Below are 26,789 nucleotides of genomic sequence, written 5' to 3' on the forward strand. Positions count from 1 at the left end.
CTCTCTCTTTTTTTTAAAAAAAGGACTAGTTGTTTGTATCCACTTACTCTGGTTCTTTAAACAATGAGGTTTCTTATTTATTTATTTAGGAGATTTTATGCCTCATCTCTAGAGTCCTGCTTGTAGTGTCTTACAAGCAAAAAATATCATACATTCATTATAAATTATCAATATAAAAAAACAAGTCAAGAGGAGAGACACCAAAACCCAGAGCTATGTCCCCCTAGGGACAGCCAGTTGCTCCAAGATGGGTAGACGTGGGATTTGCTTCTAAGGCAGGAGAGCTAGGAAGAGCAATGCAGGCCAACAGTTTTATCAAATTACAGGAATGAGCTGTCAGTGTGGATACGACAGAAGGTGGGCACATTTGTGCGTTGTTAGGAAACTGCTGTTGGCCTGAGTCAGTGGCCTTTCAAAATGATGGCTCTTATTGCATTCAGTAGTCAGTTTGATAAAACACTGTGGGAATTTTGGTCCATCAGTTTCTCCCACAGCATTCTTCTGGCTACCTCTGAGATTCCCTTTAGCAATCGGTTTTGCAGTTTCGAAGGATTGTTATTTTGGCGTGGAGAGGCTTCTTCACTCTTTCTGACAAGTTTGAATGCCTCGTAAGAATGAGTCATAGCTTTTCCATCTTGTTTACTTACTTCCCAGGTTCCACCCAGCAGTTGGCTTGATGGAGAGGATCCAGGCAATTGCCCAGAATGTCTCAGACATTGCCATGAAAGTGGATCAGATTCTACGCAACAGCCTCGTAAATGGAAAACGTAAGAAAACCATTACGTTCTAAAAAGGAAGTGCTGGAATTGTCATATTTGTTTATATAGTATAATGGGAAGGTCTTGGAATGAGCCTGGGTTCCACAGAGATCGGTCCTGGTCTCTTCTTCGAATGCTAGGACTCTTCTTTGGCACCATTATCCGTTTTATGTTCATGTGTTCCTCTCCTAAACATATTTTCTACTGAAGATTCCTCAAGAAGCAGGGGCCAAACATGGCAGGGGGTGGGGGGAGAGAAGTAATATTTTCTAGTATCCTAGGAATAAGTAGCGGAGGCAGTAGTATTATTAAAAACTGAATTAATGAGAATTGACAGGCTCCAATTGCCTTAAACTTGAGCTTCTCTTTGTAGGGGGCCTCAGGGTAGGTCTCAGCTCATGGCAAGATGGGGCAGCTACCAGGGCCCTATACAAGCATCTCCTCTGACACCTGACATCTCCTCTGACACCCCTCCTCTGACACCTGACATCTCCTCTGACACCCCTTCCGCTCCCTGCTTGTGAGTGCTTTGTCACCTCTGCTCCCAGCTGCATATGTGCTGCTGGAGAATGGCATGTGGGTGCTGCACAAAGCATCAGCATTCTTGGTGGCCACAGCAGCGGCTTTCCTAGCTGCACCCACCACTCAGCAACAGCAAGGAAAGGGTAGGCAGGCAGTGTAGGCAGCTGTGGTGGGAGAGCTTGGGCAAAGGGAAGATGCACAGGCATGTGGGTGGGAGGGCAAGAAGGGAAGCCTAGTAGTGGGCATGGGAGGGCCTTGAGCACTCTTTGCCCCGGGGTAGGATTGCTAGGTCCCCTTACCCTCCTAGCAGGAGGGGGGACCCAAGACTTACCTTCAATTTCTTCTCCTAGTGTGGTTTGATGACATCACTTCTAGGTGTGACATCATCACACAGGTCCCAGGAGTGCTCCTGGGCTTTGTGCCAGGCTGATTTGGGCCCCCAAACTGTCCAAATTAGCCCAACGTGAAGCCCAGGAGTACTTCTGGGACCTGCATGATGACATCACTCCTGGGAGCAAGCCCTGGGTGGTCCATTCCCACTCCTTCTCCTCCACCCCCCAGGTAAGTGGTGACAGGAGCCGTTGAGCAGAGAATCCCCCACCCCCACCAGGGGATCGGCAACCTTAGCCCAGAGCCCCTCATAACCTGGAACCAGCCCTGCTTGGCCTTAAAGTGACAATACTAATAAGCTACATACTGGCGTTTGTGTGTAGCCCAAACAACAAGCTGCTATCATGACATGATTTTTCTGCCTTTTCAGAAATGAAATAGGTTTTCTTTCATGACGTGTGAGGTTGTATGGGATGACTGGAGTGAGGTGGGGGAGGGAGTACTTCACGTTTGTACCAAGCCCACCAAAATGATGCTTAAGACCTGCCTAGGAGTGCTCTCTCAGCCATTGCATTTATTTTTTCCCATACATTTTAACGTAAGCCTATAAAACATTGCTCCTGTCATGTGCTTCCCGCTTCCCCACACCCTAAGACATTCCAGACATAGCACTTTTTTGAGTTGATTCCCTTTGGAGGAGCACTAGAGACTTACATATGGGGCAGATTGGTTTTCACTGACGGTGGCATCTAGGGGCTTAGCAGATTCTGCTGATGTTTGTTTTTTAATTTTTGTTCTAAAATTTATTAATAGTCTATAACAAATACAAAAGAGAAAACAGACACGCAGATAAAATACAGGATACAAATAAGTACACTGGTATATCGACCAACCATGTCACTAATCCTAAACCTTCTAACCCATCTCCACCAATATCTACACTCACTCTTCATCTGCTCATAATAGCAATACCTCCTCTAGTTACACAATTCTTTGTATTGCTCCTCTCCCTAAAAGATCTATGTTATCTGTATCTCTGTGTTTCTGATATGCGGTTAATTTAACTAAGGTATAAATCTCTTTTACTTTCAACAACCAGCCTTGTAGTTTAGGGGTGTTTTTGCTGATGTTTGGACCAATAAAGGGCTCTCTGGCCAAGCTACAATTACAGTGAGAGTGAGGGGTATAGGAGCGTTGGTGCAGTCCTTCACTTTCAAGAGTTTAGTCTTCAATTGCTCCAGCCTATCTGTAATGCACTGTTGTTCCACTGGCGGGAGAGCTTTAAAGGAATTAATTAAATCTGTCTCAAGTTTCTCAACAGAATGGATAGGTGGGGAATCCCCAGTCTTAAGCTCCAAGTTGTTGTTCTCCCAGCTAATGTCACCGTCTGAGGGATCGACTGGACCACTTGACCCATTGGGCCCAGCTTCAGATTTGGCCATTGGAGGCCATGAGCTGAAGAAGGTGAAATGTGGAATGTTGTTCAAACCTTGAAAAGGGAAAGTCCCCCAGGAAATCGTAAAGTTTTTCCATCGCATAATCATTATTGGAATAAGTGGGCCATTGAAGGAAAGAAGTAATCTTCTTGTCTTAATGGAGCTCTTTAAAGTTTCAACTGACCTCAGGGCAGTAAATGAACCTTTGCCATTTAAATAGGACTTTTAAAACTGTATGTACAAATTTGGAGTGCCAGAAGGGGATCCTACCACTCAATAAGATATTCCGACCAACCTGCTAAGACTGTAGCACCAGTTTGGCACACCAGGAGCCCCAGTGGCTGTTCAATAGAGGAGTCACCTAGAGGGCGGGATGGCATTAATGGTCTCTCTGCTAAGATATTGCTGCAGCTAGATTTCATCCCAATGCTAATAAGATGATCCAGCTTAGTGAGGAGAGAGTTGGTTGAAAATAATTCTCACTGCCCTAGTTGCCAGACAAGAGAGTTCTATGACCACATCAGCCTCTTCTTTCCCATCATATCAACACCTGAGACTAGCCCTTCTGAGAATGTCCCTTTCTTCCATCCTGATGCACTGATATCAGAACCAGTATCATCCAAGGGTGTCTCCTTTTAAGGGGCTGCATCCAGTACATAAAACTTGTTTGTGGTAGGAACATTAAACTGAAAAAGATCAGGCAGTACTAGAAAGTCATCAATTCTACTTTGCTTAGAGGCCTCGGTAGACATAGACTCAGTCCATTCTCTAGGTTCCTTATGTGCTCCCATTTCTCACCCTGCCAGAAAAAAAGCAAAGACTAGAATAACTCTGAGAAAGCTGGATGCGCCAAGATGAATCAGTTTACTCAAGGAGTTAAGTCTTGGTGCAGACAACAGATTTTGTCCACTCTTTAGTCCCTTTCAGCACTCCTCAAAAGTCTACAGTGGGTTGTGTAAAGGTGTTTAAAGCAATAGGCCACAGGTAGATGACACAGCGCTTTTCATTGATGAGCACACAGGAGCTGAAAGCTTTTCTGAAAGCAGCTAGCTACTGAAGCAATATCTTAAGGACAGAAATCCCTCTAGTCTGTACTGGATGTCTAATTCCACAACCCAGGAAAAATTGATGCAAAAATTGGCGAGGGTCAGATACACCAAGCAACTCTGGTCTCACTAGGGTTAATAAAGTTCTTCTTTTCTCCTTCTCTCCTGCTCAGCTTCTGATAATCACATAAGCTTGCTCCCAGTTCTAATAATCCCAGGGGAAAAGAAACAGGAACAAAGTGGCAGAGAAAATGGGGGAATTCTACCAGCAGTACCCAAGGCATAAATAATAGTAGTACTAAATCTGTGGAGGGCTGCCTTTCACAGAGGAGATTCAGAGTGGCTTCTCTCCATAGTTCTGTCCCAGTGCAGCAATTACCAAGCGGTATAGACTCCCAAGATAGAATTGCCCACAGGTTGGCGCTTAATTTTATCATTGTTCTTCAACTTACTGCAGGATTTCTTACTTACCTTTAGTCCTTCGTTTGCAAAGATAAGATAAATAGCCGCGGGTAAATGGGAGGCTGGTACTGCAGATGTTGAGTCAAGAGGAGACCTTTGGTTCTTCACAAACTAGAAAAGGTAATAATTCTCTCCCTGCCACTTGGAAAGCTTTAAGCCAGCTGTGCTTTATCAAGACTCTCTGCCCAGAATAAAATAAATAACTCAAAGAAACAAAGTAAGCAGGAATGTCACTTCAAAGTGACTTTTCAGGTCACCATCTTGGATCCTCCCCCTTTTTTGAAATGCTGGTGGCCAGTGCCATTTTCCCCTGACAGGAATCAGCAGAAAGAAAGGCACCTGCACGGAAAGGCACCTGCTTCAGGGGTCTGTAAAGTCAAATCCCTTTTTCCACTCTGGTTGAAACATAGTGGGGGGGGGGGCTTTAGAGGGAGGACTATGTTCTGTGAAAATTTTGCGCCTTTGTCTTTTTAAAAAACTGCCCCAGACCCTTGAATAGATTCCCCATTGAAAATAATGGCCCCTAAAATCCAGAACCTGAAAAAAACACATGGATTTGAACAGGGCCTTTCTTCTGGGAAAAGAGGTGGTGGAACTCAGTGGGTTGCCAGCACAGGGAGCAACTCCTAGCAGGAGGTGGTGCCCCTCGTACCACATGCACATGCACAAAGTGCATGCATGCTCCCAGGACCACACAATGATGTCACTTTGGTCAGCTGGGACAAGGGGGGAGTTTTTTAAAGTTTAAATTGCCCTCAGCGAAAATGGTCACATGGCCAACGGCACCGCCCCCTGATCTCCAGACAGAGGGGAGTTTAGATTGCCTTCCACGCCACTGGAGGGCAATCTAAACTCCCCTCTGTCTGGAAATCAGGGGGCGGGGCTGCCAGCCATGTGACCATTTTCAAGAGGTGCCAGAACTCCATTCCACCGCATTCCAGCTGAAAAAAAGCCCTGGATTTGAATCCCAAACTTGAAAACTAGCAGTCACAATAGAAGTCTTCCCCGCCAAATCCTGGAACTTAAATTATAAGAATTTTTTTTTTGGTGCACACCCCTAGGGATTACCTTTTAACAAATAATAATGTTGTGCTTATATACCACTCTTCAGGAGATTAGTGCCACATTCAGAGCAGTTAACAAGCCAGTGTCATTATTATTTCCACAACAGACACCCTGTGAGGTAGGTGGGCTCTGAGAGAGCTGTGACTGACCCAAGGTTACCCAGCTGGCTTCAAATGGACAAGTGGGGAATTAAACCTGGTTCTCCAGATCAGAGTCCTGCTGGTCTTAACCACTACACCAAATTGTAATACCAGCCTCAATTAGAGTTCGTTGAGGAAAAAGCTTATCATTCTTAGTTATAAGGAATGGTCTGCCCCCTCCCTCCACTTCTACTGTAATTAGTACTACACCACCATTCAGCCTATCACTTGGTTAAAAAAACACATAATTGAATCTTCAGGAAATTGCATATTCAGTTCCCTTAGGCAGTGTTGGCGGTGGGGGGGATACCCCTTTCATGCTGGTCCCGTACAACTCTATTGGGAAAGAGAGCTGTTTCCCAGGCACTTGACAAGCAGCATACTATATATCATTAGTAGTAATGCTAACTGTCAGAACTGCAAGGTCAGCTACTAAATCAGCAATAACATAGCACCATGCTGGGGGAGGGGGGGACATGTTCCCATAGCACCATGCATACATCCTACCAGTGCAAAAACCCATGTCTATTCTTCTATTCTCAGCACATTTCCATGTACGTCTGTATTAAATAATATTGCCCCCCCTTCCCCATTTGGTTAACGTGCTAAGAAGGGGATTACTGAGGAAATCACTTTAATCATGCAACAATGATGTGTTTGTTTCTTACTAATCCACTAAAGAAAATAATCCCCTACAGACACCGTTAAAAACCCTTACCTCAAATCCCACACGGACCCTCAAACCGCTCCTTCTAAAACTCCACATTCACTTCTTTTGTTCTGTCTCTCTGTGATTTGCTTTCTCCAACAGTAGGACAAGTTTTGAGCATTTTAAAATTATTTTATGTTTTTAGCTATGGCAAGATCCCCATGGTTTCTACTGTTCTGTGTTTGTCATAGGAAGCATTTCTTTTTATTTTGGCAAGTTTTGCGGAATTGAACCATTATCACAGAATTCCTGTATAGCTCTGGCAGTAACCCATGTATCAGCAGCTATTGCCTAGTTAGATCCTACATCCTTAAAACAACAACCCCTCATCAGTGCTATAAGTAGTCATTGCTACACCTGAGCAAACTCCTGGTTCTAAGCACATATGTGCAGTCATCTGGGAACTAACAGCAGGAAAATTTCAGGCAGTTATGGACCTTAGATATATCATATTTAAAATGTGAAGTTCTCACCACTCAGATGGACTGTTAATATTCAGAACCTATTGAGCAAAAAGCCAACTGGTTGCTACTGACCAGTCTTGAGCACACGGCCAAAATCACGTTCCTTCATTGCCGCCACCACCAATATTTAGTAGCTGAATGTGCATTACTGTGTCAAGTTGCAGGCAGGGCTGGTTTCAGGTTTTGGACCCTGGGCTGAGAGTGTCTGTGGGTCCCAAACGCCTACATTTCCCCCCAGATGCCATGGCATAACATGTCCCATGGGGACTCACTTTTGGAGCCAAAGAGGCACAACTTTGCCCACAATGCCTTCCAATGCATACTTAACTTGGGAGTAAACCCCATTAAACTCAATGGGCCTTCTGAGAAAACGTAAAGAAAAATGCCTTAAAACTTGCTTTTCCTGCCACTTGAACAGCTGTTTGCTTACCCAACAAGTTGCACTCCTTTTCCTGCTGCTGAGTTGACCGCCTGGCCACCCAACCACTCACTCATTGTTCATGCTGTGGCAACAGGACAGACAGTGCTGCTAAGCTGTGCCCTGTGCACTGCATGCTACGACCACCCACTGTCTCATGTAGTGGTGACAGGCAGCAAGAGGGTTGCCCCCCCTCCTGCTCCCATACCAGTAAACCAATGAGCAGTAGACAGGCAGGCGGTGGTGGTGGGTCGAATGAGGAGACATGGACCTTAGAAACTGCCCCACTTTGCCAACCTCTAAGGGCCAAGCTACAAGTGACGAATAACACTTGAACAGCAAGTGTATTTCTCCCTGTTCACTTGCCCTCCACTCAATCCACTTGCACTTCAAGTCACTTGTAGCTTAGCCCTAATTTCAGTCTTGGCAGTAGGCACAATGAGAAGCTAGAACGGCTCCACTTTCCTGGACCTGCTTCTCTCACTAAGCTGCTAAGCAAGCTATAGCCACTGCCTCATCTTCAGTTCCCTCAAGTGCTTTGACTTGCTTAGGAGGTACTTTGACAAAACTTTTACCTCACAAAATCTCTTAATTTTTTTCTCTTTATATTGCACTACAGTGGGCACAAGCTTATAAAGAAAAATTGGTCTTTGTCCCACCTCTACCACCAATTTCTGACAGTCTTTTTCCTCCGAGGAGCCCACACAGCCTCTTATAATTTTGAGGAACTAGTAGGTTTGCCAGTCCCCTGGTGTGGGCAGGGAATCCCCTACCTCCAGTCTCTGTCCTTCGCCATCTCTCACCTCATCAATGGAGGGGAAAAGGCACAAGAAAGCAGTGGTGCTGGCAAAGCGTGCTTCTGCATGCTCTGGAGCACCCCTGTGTTGCTCCAGGAATGATATCATTCCTGGAGTGACATGGAAGCAGTGGGTCACAATGGGGGAGCAATTGTGTAAAAATTGGCCCCTAATTTAGGTTAAGGGATTGATTTTTACTCAGTCGGTCCCTGGCACAACCCATTACTTTCTTGTTGTTCCAGGAATGACGTTATTTCCAACATTATGCAGGGGGGAGGGGGGGTGCTGCACACATGAAGTAAGTCTTCCCCTGTATGACTCCCTCTCATGACCCTCTCATCACCTGCCTTCTTCCCCTAGGGCCTTGGCAACCCTAGGAACTAGGTTGGATTTGAAATGTATGCCTTCCCCTCCATTGCAAGATGTTCTTTCAGTAGTGAATCACTCACGCTAATATCTAAGGGTTCTCATCCGGCATCTTGAAAGCATACAGGCTATTTCAAACCCAGAACAATACTTTACGTATATTACTCTAATAATCATCCATCTGTTGCATGATCTTAATGCCCAGGCCAGGTTGCACAGAGGGCAAGTGCTCCTACAGCCGTCTCCTTATATGAATGCCTCTAATATCTCAATTGCCTAATAATATTCCAACACATGACCTGCTACCAGGTGCAGCAACAGTTTAAGAGGCATTCTACATGTTATGTACAGATGCACCTATGAAGCCCCAACTTTTTTTTAGTGAACAGTAATTTTGAAAGGTTATGATTTCGAGGGAAAGAGTAGTGGGAGGAAGGGGTACTTAATTATTTCCCCTGACCATTTTTCTGCTCCTCGTGGCATTTCAACTGCATGTTTCAAATGATGATTGTGCATCTGGAACCCCAGAGGGAAAATACAGTTTATGGCATGTTATTTTGAGGGGAATAATAACAGGGTTAGGGTTAGGCACTTTATTCAGAACCACAGTGTCCTCAGGGGCTATTTCTTTCACCTGTTCTCTTCCATTCAGGAAGGCATCTTTTATCTTCCATCTGATTAGGCTTAATTGGTTAGGTTTCTGGATAAGGCTCAATTCAGCAAGAAAGAAGCTCCCAAAGTGTAATGTGGTACACAAAAATTCTTTAAGAGGCTTTAGGAGCAAAATTATTCAAAGTTCAAAGTAGACAATTCAGAAAGCCCTACTGATTTTAAGTTCCAGATGGCCCTTTCTTCAGAGGAATTGTATTTAGAAAATAAAGCTTTAAGTAAGTGAAAGAAGGATAAAAGAAAAAAAATTACAGTCCATGCTGAATCTGAATGCTAGTTAAGGGCAAATGTAGCAATTTCTTTATTAGGGAATGAAGAAAAAAACCACAGATTCCTTTTTTTTTTACAAAGTCTGATAACATACAAAGGCTAGTGTTTCACTTCCATCAATATCTCAAAAGAATGACTTTGGGGTAATATGCAGATTTATTTAAATGCCATTAATTAAGAGATTAAAGACAGGTGATTAAGCAGCTGCAAATTCCTTAATTCACAGCTTCAAAATAAACCACAATGTAAGTGTGACTTCTGTCACATCCTTTCTCTCCCTCAGGAACTACTGATGCGCTTATTTAACAAGGACTCTTGGTCCAATGAGTTCCAGATTCTGGAGTCTTAAATTATTTCAAAATAAAGAAGAGCGAAATGGGTCAGCTTAAAATCAAAGATAAGAGTCAAGGTTAGGCAGAAGCCCTTTTGACAGAAGATAGTATCTCCAGTAAAAACAAAGAGGAGTCATCTATGTTGCATAATGTTTATACGCAATTTAGCTGGTCTTTATACATACAGTTTATGTCTTTTTCACATAGAGTTGGATCCAGGCAACTTTTTCACTTGGTCTTACCCAATTCTCTTCCGTATTACATTCCCTATCCGACATGGCTTTTGTCCACATGACTCACATGATCGCCACATTATGGTGGTCAAAAGGAACATCCTCATCTCTTTTTTTTCACCAGCAGAAAAGCTGGCTGGATCCAACCGAATATATGTATAATATTGATTTACTGATGCAGAAATATTTAAAAATGCACACATTTTACAGGGAAACATCAGCAAGGAGAAACAAAAATGGCACAAAATAAAGAAACAAATAAAAGAAATAAAGAAACCCCAGTTTGATTTGCACAAAGGAGAAGCAAAATTTAAAAGGGAATTTTTAGATTAAATCAGCAGTGGTGATAAATTCAAAATTATCCCTGACTAGAAACCACTTGATCAGATGAATAGGGTATTTAATCAGTTGGCAGGCAGGCAGGCAGATACATGTTGGTAGGATGGAGAAAAATCTTAACAGCAAGGCCAACAGTTAAGAAATACAGAGCATGACATTATCATAGAAAACTCAAATGTAATAAAGTATAGTGAACAATGCAATCACCCTAGTTTTGCTAAGGTGATTAATATGTGTAATGACTGAGGAATCCATAATGTTTGTTCAAGCCTTTAGAAATGCAAACAGATTTCTTGATGAATTCTAATTCAACATTTTTATGAAGTTCATGTGTTGAAGAATGGTGTTCAGCAACAGAGACTGAAAAGTTCTCCAAGGGATGTCTAAATATTGCCATTTTTAATGCTGTTTACTGTTTTGCACAGGGGCTGGCTTGTTTGTCATATATCACTGTACTTTACTTATTACATTTGATTTTTACTTAATAGCATCACATCCTGTACTACTTGCATTCTGCAGTATTTTGACTTGCTTTTACAACCTTTGTCATTAAATAACGGCCATTTCCTCATGGGTTATCTGCCCCGAGTTTAATGCCTTCCTCTGTAGAGTCTTCCTTAGTTGTCCCCTTTCTGGGAGTCACTCTACACATTACTAAATACCTAGGGATGCTCAAGTGCAGGATTGTATGTCTAGTCCGCAACTCCGCAGTTCACGTGCAGGCTGTTCTTGCTCAATGAACGTGAATGCCGATTTCATGGGAGCTCCCTTTGTGTGATCTTATCTGCACGTGATTCTGAAGGGCAAAGCGCCAATTCCGCTCTGTTTTTTCTGCAAGAACAAGTACTGTAGACACCTTTGAATTGCCAATTTGCATTTCTTTAAAGTGTGAGAAAGTGTCAAGTTCTGCATTTCAATGAATGGATGTGGGGGAAAGGGGGGCGAGATACTTTTAGCAGTTGAGGAGGAACTGATATCAAACACATGACACAGAGCAAATTGAAGTGTGACTGTGTGAGCGAGTGCACGGAAAGTTGGAGGCGGGACATATATACTGTATACATATTTGTATACTGTTTTATCTGCTTTTAACTGTATTTATGTAATTTGAAATGATGTACTCCGCCCTGAGCCCACCTGTCAGGGAGGGCGGATTAAAAATCTAATATAATAAATAAAATAATAAATAAATAAATGTGAAATGAGTTTCACTTGAGCGTCCCTAGGTACTTAGTAACGTGTAGAGAGACTCTGAGATCTGACGAGATCAGGCTGTACTATGTCATTTCCCCTCACATGTAGAATACTTACTACAGCTACAATCAAAATGTCTCTTCTCATAGGTTTCAATTCTCTGCTGGTGATCCCGAAAACTGGCTCCCTCCATGCACCTGTTTGTGGATCTCTTTGTTTCTACTATTTTATGCTACTGTATTATAATAATAATAATAATAACATTCGATTTATATACGACCCTTCAGGATGACTTGACACCCACTCAAAGTATGTTATCATTATTCCCACAACAATAATCACCCTGTGAGGCAGGTGGGGCTGAGAGAGCTCCTAGAAGCTGTGACTGACTCAAGGTCACTCTGCTGGCTACAAGTGGAGGAGTGGGGAATCAAACCCAGTTCTCCAGATTAGAGTCCCGCGCTCTTAACCACTACACCAAACTGGCTTGTAGTAAGGTATAGGATCATGCCTTTCCCACTAAGACTACTCTTTCTTTTTTGCTTTAAAAAAAACATCTTGTCTTGAAAATGAAGCGTTTGCCTTGTTGAATCAAAGACTAAATCTTTGAAATTGCAAATGGATTTCATTATGATGATTAATGTGGCAGATGCAGAAGCATTTCATGACTGGTTTTGTCATTGTACTCTCATGCAGTGTGACCCTCAACTATTAAATATTGGTGTTCTTGCTCATCTTTCTTCCAGCTGTGGCTCAATGCTGCAAATGGCTTTTGCCTGCCATCTTTCCTTGATACCAGAAAAGGTGCAGTGAAGTCAATAATATATTGTCCATTTTCTATTTTAATATTAATTTTTAATGTCCCTCTTTAATCCTCAGCTATGGTTTCTAATGAACTGGGGTAGAAAATACCTTATTTAACATTAAGAAAATGAATAATTGCATAGGTTTCAGCAATTTGTTTAAAAATCAAGTCGAGCACATTATAAATAGTTTATTACAACCTTGCTGTCTTATGCTTTTTAACTTTCTCAATGTATGAATAATGGATACCCATCCAAAATTTGGTTTGGCCAGTGTTGCAGAGCAGGCTGGCCAAGGAAAGAATGCAGTTGCCCATTTTAATCTTATACCATATGAGATGAAACAAAATCATGTAAATTGTATGTGTTCAGGAAGAAACTGCAACTACTTTACCATATATGTAATTCCAGGTAGGTAACGATATCTCTTTCACCATTCAAGAAATCTGTGATTTTTATCAATCTCTTCCTAGCATATAAAACTGAGGCCTTTGGGACTCGCTGTGCTCTGTTCCCTGAAATTTCTTTTATTAATGTAGCTTATTATGTGGCTAAGTGGCTAGCCTCTTGGGTAGCTTTAAAGTATTTTGGAAGAATAAGCTTCTTAATCAAAATTTACTTCTATAAAAATAAAAGGGACGCAAACAACCATATTGAACAGTTTGACAACAAATGTAAAATATAGGAGTATCCAGGCCCTCCTGGTATGAAGCAGTGCTAGTTAAGGGTTAATTGCCTAGATTACTTTTAAAAGACACTTTTGCAAGATATGTCCATCAGTGGTTATTAGGGTTGCCAGGTCTCTTGAGTCCCCCGGTGGGGGACTGGAAACCTGGCACTCACCCTCCACGGTCTGTGCTCCCAGCGTGCATCATGATGTCACTTCTGGGAAGTGACATCATCACACGGGTCAAAGGGCGGCCTGGCATGCACTCCCGCACTCGCCAAAGGGCTGAATTGCCCCCGCACGGGCCCAGTTCAGCCCGAAACAGGCCCGTTGTGGGGCATGGGAGCGCACCGCTGCAGGGCACGAGGGTGTGTTGTGCTGCCCCCCCCCCCCGAGCAGGGGATTGGCAGCCCTAGTGGTTATTAGCCATTGTCCAAAGGCAGTATGTGTCTCCATGCCAATTGCTGGGAGACAGCAATGGAGAAGTCTTGGGCATTGGTGCTTCTTATGAGATCTTTGGTCTGTTACTGTGGGAAAGAAGATGCTGGACCAGAAGGACTATGGGTCTGGTCCCATAAGATGCTTCTTATGTGCCTTCAAAAGCCCTGAGCATTTGCGGCCAGTCTGTTGCTACCTGGAGACAGGGAGCGACAATGAGGGTGTCATCCTCACCTAAGGCTGAATGGTTTTCTGGTTCCTTGGAGCTTAGTAAGTGTGGATAATCCATTACTTGAATTGTGCACAGCATGGTTGTGCTTCATTCAGAGATGCTGCTCTGCGCTTTCCTTTGAGCTTGTTGTATTTTTTAGATTCTCTGCAAGATCTTTCTACTTGTTGATATTGTCATTGTTTGCCTCACTAGACGGTTCTGCTCTTAACTGGTTGCTAGCACAATTTTCTGCTGCAATTTTAAAGTTTCTATTGGAAGGGCTTTCAAAGGCTCTTTTAGACATACAGCCCCCATTAGATACAATCTCAGGGAATGATCAAATGTGGGCAGTGAAATCTGGGCCAACAATTCAGGTTTCTAGAAGCAAAAATGCGGAACTATAGAAGAAAACTAAGTCACAACGGTTGTTTTATGTTAATTTTTGTTTTTATTATTGCCAAAAGCACACCAGTTTTTCAGTGTATTGCTTCAAAATTTTATGTTTTCTATCCAGGTCTTGGTACAATAGAAAGATGTGTGTGAAAAACGCTAATTTTTAACACTCCCCAAGTGCTGAATCTTAACGCCACAGGATTCTGTGCAGTCCCTGAGCTATCCCCAAAGAAAACTCATAAACTTGAGGCAAAAGAGCACTGTGCAGTCCTTAAGCTTCACAGAAACTGCCCCTTCTACTGAGCTAAGTAGACTCCCCATTTTATTCCCTTATAAGTCCTTCCATACTCCATGAGAATAGTAACAACCCCACTTCATCCAACCCTGATTACAGGCAAATGGGCTGAGAAGAGGGAGAACGTATGGGATTCAGCTTAAGCTTTAGCTTAGGGAAAAACCAAACATTCGTTTTTTTAAAAGTTCAGTCTGGCTTCCCTGGGCCCAACTTGAGTTCCCCGGAGGCACAGCTGTAGGGCATGGTTATTTCAAAAAAAGCAGAGCCTATTTGGGTTTGGAATAGGGTTGCCAGCCTCCAGGTAGTGGCTGGAGATCTCCCGAAATTACAACTGGTCTCCAGGCCACAGAGATCAGTTCACCTGGAGAAAATGGCTACTTTTGGGGGTGGGCTCTATGGAATTAAGGCGTATGAAGGGCCTTTCCTTCCTCAAATCCCACTTTCTCCAGGTTTCTCCAGGTTTCACCCACCAGATCTCCAGGAATTTCCCAACTTGAAGCTGGCAACCCTAGTTTGGAATGCTGGTGGGGGGTGGGGAGTGGGAGGAGGAAGGGCTCCTGCCTCCACCACAGCTGCTTTCCCATTCTGAAACAGCACCGAGGGGTTTCCTCCCTTCCCCTCCCCTCCCCTCCCCTCCCCTCCCCTCCCCTCCCCTCCCCTCCCCTGTGGCAGCATTCCAAGCCCAAATGGAATCTCCTTTATTTTTCAATAGTCTTCTCCCCGCAGCTGCTATACAGCTGTGGAGTATCCAGATTCAGTCCAGGGAATCTGGACACAATTCTTTTAAAAAGTGAATGTCTAGGTTGGCCCTGAATGGGGGGGGGGGACCTTTGCTAAGCTTAGTCAGACAGCCTCATGGGCTACATAGCTTCCATGCTCCAAAGATCGGAGGCTTCCCAGAGCAGTGCTATAAGTATAACTGTGCTCAGAAACAACCAAGTTCCCCAGCAGCACTGGAGGCTTTTAGACAGTTCTGTCTAAGTGATAATCACTGTCCAGGACATGGATGAAAAGCAGAGATAGACTTGATTTTTTGTTTGCATGTCATGGTTGAGCTTTCCATTACTGGACATGCAAATTTCAAAATGAAAATCAAAGCTCATAAACATTTAGCTCAGCTCTACTACAGAAGTGAAAACATAAGCACAGCCATCTAGTCTGTCGTCCTGTTCCCCCTGATGGCAATCAGATGCCATAGAAGGCTCACAACAAGACATAAAACTTTCTGTCTGACTACTGCCCATTTCTTGATACATAAGATCTACAGAAAGTCCTTTAAAAATGAAAGCAGACATTCTGAGCAAGCCAGTTTTTGTACCAAATCCAAAGTTTGAACTAACCTTCCTGCCTTTTACACCCACAAACACACGCCCCATGTGAATTTTACACCAACTTATTTTAACATTATATTTCTACCCAGCAGCAATTGAAGGCAGACGGGATCAGTGTGAGGTGCCCAGGGACCCTAACTATCCTGACTGCTCTGGAAAAGTAGAGGTGAGTAATCAAGATTCAAAATGCATGTTGGGATTATAAAAATGTCAAGGTCAAGGTGATGTATTTTACTAGGCAAAAACGTTAGCCTGAGGAATTCTTTTTCATTTACTCTTTCCTACCGATATGGCATAAATAAACCAAACCGCTTTAACAAGATGGTTCGAGCTTGAAAAGTCCTGCAAAAAAGGCAGCTATGAGCTCTTACAGCCGCTGAGTGGTGCTCCATTTCCCTCCCCTCCTCTATATTTGTATTGGTAATTCTATATTTCTTTTGGTAAATGAACTTTTGAAACAGGAAATAACTTCCTATTTCCCATTTAAAGGATAAAGCAACTGATTGAGTCAGGAGAATGAAAACACCAAACCCAAATATTCACTAAGAGGGAGTGAGGATAAAGACCCTCTTTGAATGAAGCCTCAACTAGATTGCCTGGCCTCCCATGTTTAATGGACTAATGTAGCATTTAGTTCTCTGTGAATTATTCATATGCAAGCTGAGCAAAGGAAAGTACCAATGGATTTATTGTCTTGCTTAATTTTAATCTGCAGTGTTATCTCAGTTCTACGGAATAAGTCAGGCATCATAACCTGATACAGGTTCTAAGCCAAGTACATATTTTGCTTAGCACACAACACTGCTTAGACTTGAACACAATGCAGACATTTGAGTGGGTTCTGTATTTGCATGCAACTCTGTGGCCCAAACGAGATGTGACGGCATCCTTGTGTCCACCCATGGGGGTTTAGAAAAATGTTGTGAGGGCCCGATACTGGTCTGGCCCACAGTATGGTGCTCGTGTTCTCCTCTATCCGTTCAAGTGCCATAATGGCTGCACGCACAGTTGTTTCAGCACTTGAAAAGATGTGGGAAGGGGAAAACAAGAGTGCCTCGGCCTTCTGTGGTGTGAGCTTGATTAGACCTTTGTGGCATTTTCAAATCATGTTAAAATTGCACCATTGTCCCTGTGGTGAACATGAGGATGCCATCAGCTCAAGTCTGACACTGTCTCTGCCACACAAGTTTGGCACACACTCTGCCGCTGTCTCTGCCACATGGTTGAACAATGGAAGTAATGTGAATTAATTTTAAAAACACACATCTCTCCACTGCAGACATGATTTAAACCTATATTTAAACCTATCCTGCTACTTGACAAAAGAAATTAACTGTCAGATTAACAAGACGCAACAATTACATTGCTTGGATTGTTCCAGCGACATTGTGGTCATTTTCTCCTGTCTTCTTCTATGGCTGGGTTAAATTTTAAGTGTAATTTAATTGTTGGAGGCAGTAATTCGATCTCCTGTCTGAATGATTGGTGTGTTTTACATATCGGGAGTCGAGGGCTGTCTCCTGAGTGGATTCGTTTGTATACTTAAGTTTGGAAGAGGCTAGCACTAGCAATTACTGAGGATGATGGATCTCTATGGAGCAGCTTGTGGTTATTGCTTTGCATGCAAAATCACCTTCTGGGAACCTTGCTAAATTTCTGCCTCTTTAGCACATGGATGCTAGCTTTGTCTCTCTGGTTAGGAGAATGCCAGTGTTAGCACTGAGCTTTCCCTCTGCTGCTTGCTTGCCACCTTGCTTTCATTTGGTGAGGTCAAAGTGCTACAAGGTTCTTTATTTCTTCATGTCCCGGTCAGCTATGATTGATAATGATGATAAGGAAGATAAGCTTTGCGAGAGATAAACTCGGTGATCAAATTTGAGTTCCTTCTGTATTTTAGATAAAAGGTTCAGAAAAGGTAAACAGTAAGCCCAGTTGCTTTTTTAGAGCCATTTCACTCATGACATTTTACTTACATATGCATGGGGGTTGGTGGAAGAGAGTATGTATGTCTGTGTGCGCCATATGAAAATCAGGTGAGTACAGAAGCTGAAGCATGTATGGCCTCCAATCCAATTATACACATGCCTCTGTAGCCCTCTCAGCTAATCAGCTGTCCTGCCACTCAGCTGTTGACAGGATGGAGATGAAATCCACAGTTGACAGGATGGAGATGAAATCCACCCTCCACTGCCTTCCCAAACAGCTGACTAATTCTGTCACTGATTTTATGAGAAGCCTGCACACATGCCGTGCCAGCAGGAAGGGGGGGGACCACGTGTACAGCACACAATTATTCATGTAGCTTGTCATCCAACTAGGGATCCATGCCCCTGATTCTGTTTCCATGTGCATATGAGCTAGAACAAGTGACTTCTAAACACGAATGCCTGCTGCGTGACAGACAATCAGTTTTCACAAGTGATGGAATGAATGGGTTATATACACTCCTTGCCTTAGATATATTCCTGTTGTCATCTGTGATGAGACCCTATGGTGGGGAAAACAAAACCCAGCTGCTGAGCATACATTAATGAAAAAGAATATATATCCGGCTAGGATATTATGGGTTTGGGAGTCAAATCCCTGTAGTTTTTCTTTGGGACCATTATTTTCAATGGGAAATCTATTCAAGGCTCTGGGGCAGTTGTTTATGAAGATAATGGTACCAAATTTGCACAGAACACAGTCATCCTTCTAATTTAAAGACTTCCTAAGTTCTAACCCAATTGAGCAAAGGGAATCAATTTTACAGACCCCTGAAATAGGTCCCTCTTTGAGCAGCTGCCCTTCTCCTTATAATTTCTAAAATGGCAGCAGCCCACCAGGAGAACACCAGATGGGCATCAGCATTAAAAAAAAAACTGTCTGCATTCATTTCATTTTCCTACTTTGACTGATTGACAATACAAAACTTTACCTTTCTGCTGAAAGCTCTCTGTTTGCCATGTGTCCTTGGCCATTTTCACATGCCCGTAACCTCCAGAAAATCACACAAAAATGACAGCACGAAGTGTCTTCCTAGCATGATTTCCCATCATGATCCCATTCAATGGCATGATTTCTGATGTCATCGTGCCATTAAACGGGATTGTGACAAGAAATCATGCTAGGAAGACACTTCATGCCATGAGTTTTGTGCGATTTTCTGGAGGGTTACAGAGGCATGTTAAAATGGCCCTTGTGGTCTATTTAACAAAGAAAGGGAAAAGATTGGCAGTTTTTCCTATAGGAGATTTTGGGTGTGTGTGGTGTGTGTGTGTGTGTGAAGTTGTTGTTTTTAATTGAATGTCACCAAAATTGCAACGGAGCTTCTTCTGACTGTCCATCAAAGAACTCCCAAGTTTTAAGCAAATTGGACAAAGGGTTTAAGTTCTATGGGCCTCTGAACAAGCCCAGGCTTTCTACTTTCAAAGGGAAAAAATCTCTCTCTCCAACCCACAAAGGAGGGGGGGAAGAGGAATGGTAGTTCTCTGCATCTTGGGATTGTCTGGGAATGCTCTATGCACCTCCCTTGCAAGTATCTGATTGGATGAGAGAAATGCCATTGTCCAGGAAATCAGCAGAATCAAAGAAAAACTTGTGCTCCTCATGCATGGCTGGTAGCATTGGAACTTGAAAGAAAAATGAATTTTTTAGGGAGAGGATTTCATTATTCCCAAGCATTCTGGATTTGAATGACTGTTCTAGAAAATCAAGGTAATGATTCAAAATAGCAATTTCTGTGTATATCTTTGGTTTGGGAATTTCTGAACATCCCGTATTAGCTATACTGCAGTAGATCTTGACCATTAGATAATAACTTGTATAACTTTCTAATTTGTATCTGTAGAGATTTTTGTCTGTTAGATTGGCGCCATCAGCAGATTTCATCAGAATTTCATCTATTTTAGGGTTAATCAAAGTAGTCCTTACAGTTTCCGTTGAATAATTTTGTTCAACCCAAGTAAATGGAGATTTTGTCTATTCCACTCTGAAAACAGGACTTTTCATTGCAATTATTTACTTTCCCCCTTTTTCTTTCAACACCTTCTTTGTGGCTACCTTTTCCAGCTAAAACAGTAATTTGCCAGGAATGCAACACCAAAACCTTCATCTCTTCTTAAGCTAAATCTAAGTCTTAATCTATGATCGCTTGGTACTTGTTCATACTCCTGGGGAGCACCTTTGATTACTTGATTTTTGAATGTTTACCTGACTGATCCTCCTTTTGTCTTGCAGTGGATGAGGGCCAGGTGGACATCCGACCCCTGCTATGCATTTTTTGGTGTGGATGGCACAGAATGCTCGTTCCTCATCTACCTCAGTGAAGTTGAGTGGTTTTGCCCTGTACTACCTTGGCGAAATCAGACAGCAGCTGCACCTTCCACAAAGCCACCACCCAGAATGCAGGTGAGGCTGACACACCTGGACAGGCAAATGGCTTTCCTAAGAGTCAAAAGTATTTGCTTCTCAGTTGGCTTATATGCTTTCAGATGAGTGCGATGGATTGCAGAGAAATCCTGTGGCCAAAAAACAGTAGGAACCTTCAGGCAGAGGAAAGATGGCTAGCTCCTTTTAAAATCTTCTGTTTTGCTGCTGTAGGCTAAAGAGAACAGACCATCCAATATGGTCTCTTCTTGGTCTGCATCTCTTGGAGAAGCGAAGCCCCACTTTGCTGCCTTTCTAAAAATGTATTAACTCTTCAATGAGATTTTGAAAAAGTCATTGGCAAAAACAAGAGAAACCCTTGGAAACAATCTATTTATTTATTTTATTTATTTACGTTGGATTTCTATTCCACCCTCCCCATGGAGGGCTCAGGGTAGATTACAACAGTTTAAAAACATATTAGAATTAATTTATACAGTTAAAACCATAAATAGATTTAAAAGAAAATTTAAAAGAGAGAAAATATACACTAATTAGAGTCAGATGGCGGCAATCGATAGGCAGCAAGCTCAGCTCGACAAGATAAGGTGGTGGACAGCCTTAGTAGGAAGGGATTCGGGTTTTATATTCTTCTCTGGGTTTTTTTTGGGGGGGGTCAGCAGGCTGAGGCTAAGACCTACCTCAACCATATGCCTGGTGGAACATCTCTGCCTTTCAGGCCCAGTGAAACAATAACAAATCCTGCCAGGCCCTGGTCTCAGTAGACAGAGAGTTCCACCAGGCTGGAGCCAGGACCAAGAAATACCCTGGCTTTGGTTGAGGTCAGGCAGGCCACTTTGGGTCCAGGGACCACCAATAGATGTTTCTCTCTTGATTGGAGCATCCTCTGGGGCACATATAGGGAGAGGCGGTCTTGCAAATACGCTGGTCCCAGTCCACAAAGGACTGTGTAGGTTAATACCAAAACCTTGAACCTGATCTGGTACTCCACTGGCAGCCAATGCAGCTGGCACAATATCAGTGCGCTGCAGTTGGCGCTCCTACAATAACACACCCTGCTGCATTTTGAACCAGCTGCAGTCTCCAGGTTCAGGCTCAAGGGAAGCCCAGCGTAGACCGAGTTACAGTAATCCAACCTAGAGATGACCATTGCCTGGATCACTGTAGTTAAGTTGCTGGTTGAAAGGTACAGGTCAAACTGCCTGGTCCATTGTAGATGAAAAAAAGGGGACCTGGCAACTGCTGCGACCCCATTTTCAAGGAGGCATCTAGAATCACCCCCAGACTCTCAAGTCCGAAACTCCGCAAGAGCTGGGCAAGGGGGCACATATAGATGTTAAACAACAATGGGGAGAGTATTGCCCCTTGTGGGAACCGCACACCATAGGTTGGCGGGATGACAGTCTCTTCCCAAGCACCACCCTTTGTTCCTGGTCATGGAGGAAGGAGACCAGCCACTGCAAGGCAACCCCTCGTATCCCCACGTCGGCAAGGCAGTGGGTCAAAAGTTTGTAATTGACTGTATCGAACGCTGCCGACAAATCCAATCGAATCAGCAGCGTTGATCCACCTCAATCCAGGTGTCTGTGGAGATCATCCATGAGGGCTACCAGCAATGTCTCCGTCCCATGCCCCCGGCGGAAGCCAGACTGGAAGGGATCTAGAGCTGAGATTTCATTCAGGAATCCCAGCAGCTATTCTGCCACCTCCTGCTCAATCACCTTGCCCAGGAACGGGAGGTTCGAAACTGTGGCGGTAACCGACTGGGTCGATGGGGTCCAAAGATGGCTTCTTTAAGAGAGGTCTCAGCACGGCTTCCTTTAGTACCCCAGGGAAAACTCCAGAGCTCAGGGACAGGTTGACAATGGCCTCCAAGTGACGCCGTATTCCATCAGCACTGGCCTTTCCCAGCCACAATGGACACGGGTCCAGGAGGCATGTGGTAGGTCTCACCACTCGCAGGGTCCTGTCAATTTCATCTCTGCAGAGTGGACTGAAATGATCAAGTGCTGGCCCAAGCAAAGAGGTCTCTAGTTCATGTACTGTATCAACCGTGGCTGGCAAATCATGGTGGAGAGACAAGATTTTATCAGCAAAAAAGCTCCCAAAGGCCTCACAGCTTGTGTCCGAATTCAAAATCTGACAGTCTCCATCTGTCAAGGAGATCAACGAACGAACCACATTAAACAATTTTGCTGGGTGTGAGCTAGGTGATGTGATGAAGGCTGCATAGAATTCCTTCTTCACAATCTTCACCACCACCTCATAGGATTTCATAAGCATCCTATAAGATGATCTTGCTTCTTCATCACGAGATTGCCGTCACACTCGCTCAAGCTGTCTTAGCTCCTGCTTCTTCCACCGCAGCTCCTCTGTATACTATGGAGCCCATCGGACATGAGGGTGAAGGAACGATCTCGTCAACGGTTTTGGAGAGCCGGCCTTGCCAGTTCTCCACCAGCTCATCCAACGAACCGCCATATCATTACATTCCACACAACACAGATATCCCTAGCTGTTACTCAAACACTCTAGGTGCATAACAAAATGAATACTAACTGAGGTTGAAATACAGCCCTTTGTTCTCTTGTTAGATACCTGTTCCAGCTTTTTCTTAGATTTAAGAGAGAAATGACTATAATTGCCATGGATACTGCAGATCTCCAATCTCAGAAGGGTTTCCTTTTTTATTTTGCAAATATTGTACATATTCTTCCAAAAAGTGAAACACTACAAGAGCCAAAGAATTATGGTGTGTGCTGCATACTAAACTTGATCTTAGCCAAAAAGCCAAGAAGATGTAGCATCACAGGGGAATAATGAATAGTTGACCAGCTGGGAGTTAGAAGTCAGTGTGGAAGTTTATTTAATGCATATTTTGAAAAGCATTGATTATGTCTGTTGTATAAACACTATGAATGGATTGGATGACGTTATACAAACTCTCTGCAGCCTCCATCTCACTGTTAGTTTACAAAATGATCCTTAGCAGTGAACATATTTCCCTAAGCCTTGTCTCTGAATGCAATATCTCTAAATATGGTACTGAAAATCAAGAGGCATCTTCCACTTTTTCCAAAGTGCCAAGCAATGGAGAAAACAAAAGGAATTTGACTTGTGCTGGCCTAGAACTCAGGTGCTCTTTGTGAAGGCCATTGAGCTTTGCACTAACAAGCAAGAGTCTGTTGTTCTTTCCCCCCTTAAGGCAGCTTTTCAGAGAGACCTGTCCTACCTCCTGGAGCTGATTGGCAGTGGCAAAGAGTCTTTGATCTTCATGAAGAAAAGGATCCGACACCTGGCCACACAGTGGCTGCAAGCTTCACATAAACTTGAAGAGAAGCTGGAGGGCAAACAGAGAGATCAGAAACAGGTATGCAATAAAATGTTGCCTATGAACCATATTGACTGTGGTATGCAGTTTTCTTGGAAGACAGAATATTTGGCTTGCTGTGTGCTTTTGTAAGAGTCTTTCCTCTCCTTAACAACAGTCTCTCTTATGCAGTGTTTAAAACCATGTCCTTTTCTCGATTTTTCTTCTCTAGATTTTGATCCATATTGGCTTCTTGACAGAGGAATCAGGAGATGTTTTCAGCCCTCGTGTGTTAAAGGGGGGTCCACTGGGGGAGATGGTCCAATGGGCAGATATTTTAGCAGTCCTTTTCATCTTGGGCCACAGCCTGAAAATCACAGTCTCTTTGAAAGAGCTTCAGAGGTGGGTTTGCTGTTGAAAGCCAGTTGAGGAGTGATTGTGGTCTAGAAACAGGTTAGAGACTTTTGCCAATGGCCCATATCAATAGGAGGCAAGTTTTGTTTAATGAGCAGAACAAGGTTCTTCTCTGTAAAATAATAGTAATAATTTATTGGGGCTTTGTAAATATTTTTTTACCTGCAAAGATAGCTTTATCAAAACTTTTTCAGTGTAAAAGCAACTGAGGTGCATATCATTTCTACCATGTTAAGATCCAGAGAGACACAAAGTTTGGAATATTGAACTCAGTGCCTCCCTATACCTCTTTATAGTTCTCCTGCTAGCAGGACATAATTATGCTTTGATGCATATTGGCTAAGGAAGAAAGAGTAGGAACCTGTACAAGATTAATTATCCCTTGTGCCATTCTTGTATTGTATAAAGCACCTGTAATTATTGGAAAGTTTGTTTGGGACACATGAAGTAAGTTATCAAGGCAAGAGACTATCAGAGGTGCCATTACCTGCCTCTGCATAGTGACCATGATCTTCCTTGGAGGTCTGACTTTGCTTAGCTTCTAAGATCTGACGAGATCGGGCTTGCCTGGACTATTTAGGTCAGGAGGTGCAGTGATTAGAGAATATCAAATCTGTTCCATTACGTAGCCAATACAACCCAATTCTGTTCATCTGACCTGTTGCTTAGCCTGGAAACAATGAAGATAACTATAGAAAGGAAGGTGCATATGGCAGTAGTTGGGACTAGGCAAATGTATATAAATATGCATTGCTCTCTTTCGGATGGATCCAGCACAGCATTTCTGTGAGTACCAGAAAATCAGGCTGCTATGGGGGAGGTGAGCTGAGAAAATCATATTCTGCAGGTGGAAGTACTTGCATCCAAGGAGGATGTGCTGGATTGAACCTTTTCTCATAATAATATAAAAACAACAGATCACTCAGTGGAATAAACATACAGCAATTTAGGAAAATATTTTTTCCATGCAGCGCATAATTTCTCTGTGGAACTCATTGCCACCCAAAAGCTGTAAAGCCTCCTTTTACATGTGTATATAAAGCCACAACAATAAATGACTGAAATGCTATTTGTTTTTGCTATACTAACAAATGGAGCTTTTAAAGCCTCAACTTTTCATTTATTTGAAAATAAACGTACATCCCCATTTCCTACCCAGTCAGTATTAATGGTGTGCGCTGAGAAAAATTTCACTATAATTTCAGATCTGATATGGGCGGGGGGCAGGATTGCTGATTATGGGGTAGGACATTACCAGTTCAGGATTCAAATCGGAGTGCCTTTTTGGGTTCCATAGTTTCAGAAACATTATTTTTAATGGGAAATATATTTGAGGATCTGGGGCAGCTGTTTCAAAGATAAGGGGGCTCAATTTTCTCAGAAGATGGTCCTCGCTCTAATCTAAATACCACCTAAATTTCAAGCAGATTGAACAAAGAGGTTCACTTTTAAAGACTCTCAAAGTAGGAGCCTCTTGGCACAGGACCACTTCTCTCTACTGATTCTTAGGAGGGAGGTAGCAGTCAAGTGGCGGCCCAGCAGGAGAGTACCAACCAGCACAGCCATTTTTTTAAAAAAAAACCTGCCTGCAATGATTTCATGTTCCTACTCTTACAGTGTCTGACTGACAATAAAAAATTTCATTTTCCAGCTGAAAAGTTTGTGTTTGCCAGCCTTACTTGTTATAGTTTGTTGTTTCTTTTCACGAAGGGAGTAATGCTTTTGTGAAAAGAAACAGTACAGGAATCCCATCCTATGCCATCCTGTAGCTCTGCCATTATTTCCTTTGGGGGACTTTTACTGAATTACACCAAAATTGTAGGAGAGCTAGTGCTGCCTGTTCACTAAAGACCCTCCTCCCAAGTTTCAAGCAAATTGAACCAAGGGGTCCAATTCTAGAGAGTCCTGAACAAGATGCCCCCTGGCATCCTACTTGCAAAGGAAAAAAGGAGTTCCACCCCCCAAAAGAAGAGATGAAAGGAGAAGGGGTGAGCCAGAAGTACTGCTCAGCTAGGCCCTGGTGTCTGGCTTGTGCTGACTGGGAGCCAACATCCTGGCCGATTCCAGACGACTAACCGGAAGGCGCTTCATGCCGCTATGTTCCAGATCGCGATGGGGAAAACGCAAAATATCACGTTTTCTCGTGCGAGAAAACGCGATATTTTGCGTTTTCCCCGTCGCGATCCGGAACATGGCGGCATGAAGCACCTTCCAGTTAGTCGTCTGGAATCGGCCCCTCAGTCCGCTTCCTGGAAAATCAGTAGAATCAAAGAAAAAGCAAGGTGCCTGCTGCATTGCTGATGGTAAGGACAAGAATGCACAAAACAAGACGGATTTTTCAGGGAGGGTTTTTTGTAATTCCCAAGCATCCAAAATGAGTGTTACTCTCCTGGAAAATCACAATAACAACCTGAAAAAGTGATTTTCATGTATATTTCAGCACGGGAATTTCATAATGCACATCCCCTAGTCAGCGCATCCTCTTTCTGAACATTCGTGAATGGAGATTTGAGAAACAATGTAAAAAGTTACGAATTGGTTCCAAATAACACTCAAGTTTTAATAGCAATTATTTGTAAGGTTTATTTGAGAACCTAAAGTACTTATTCACAGCGAAGATCGCAGCTGTTCTTTTTCTCAGTGCTAGGAATAACAAATTTTCAAAGGTGTCTTTGAAAGAAGATGTCTCCCAGCTATGGATGAGCTGAACACACCCCTGCTCCCAACTTGCTTTTAAGGCCCTGAACTATTTCCCAGCACAACCCTTCCAAATGAGTCTTCTTCATCATTTTAAAGTGTGATTGCTGCCGTGCTTTCCTTGACACGCTGTTTCTTCTGCACTATTTTTCTCCTCAGTTACTTCCTATTCCTCCTTTGTGGAATGATCTCAGAGCCTCGCTACAAGTGACATTTTACACGTGAAGGACACTTGATCATTTTCGCAAGTCTTTCTGGGAACTGAAGTCCCTCTCCCCCACCCCTTTTCCTTCTGTTCCTTCCCCTCTCTGT

General features: G+C 43.2%; 1 protein-coding gene across 2 annotated transcripts in view; it reads left to right on the plus strand.

Moving 5' to 3' along the window:
• Nucleotides 1-26,789, plus strand: part of MGAT5B (alpha-1,6-mannosylglycoprotein 6-beta-N-acetylglucosaminyltransferase B) — a 268,434-nt gene that overhangs the window by 154,114 nt on the left and 87,531 nt on the right. For both annotated transcript variants that reach the window (XM_054978295.1, XM_054978294.1), the window contains exons 4-9: nt 655-754; nt 15,084-15,096; nt 15,778-15,854; nt 19,907-20,077; nt 23,262-23,426; nt 23,599-23,768. In XM_054978295.1, the coding sequence (XP_054834270.1) occupies nt 655-754; nt 15,084-15,096; nt 15,778-15,854; nt 19,907-20,077; nt 23,262-23,426; nt 23,599-23,768 (696 nt within the window). The remainder of the gene's footprint in view (nt 1-654; nt 755-15,083; nt 15,097-15,777; nt 15,855-19,906; nt 20,078-23,261; nt 23,427-23,598; nt 23,769-26,789) is intronic.

This window comes from Eublepharis macularius, chromosome 4 (assembly GCF_028583425.1).
Source record: "Eublepharis macularius isolate TG4126 chromosome 4, MPM_Emac_v1.0, whole genome shotgun sequence".
NCBI lineage: Eukaryota > Metazoa > Chordata > Lepidosauria > Squamata > Eublepharidae > Eublepharis > Eublepharis macularius.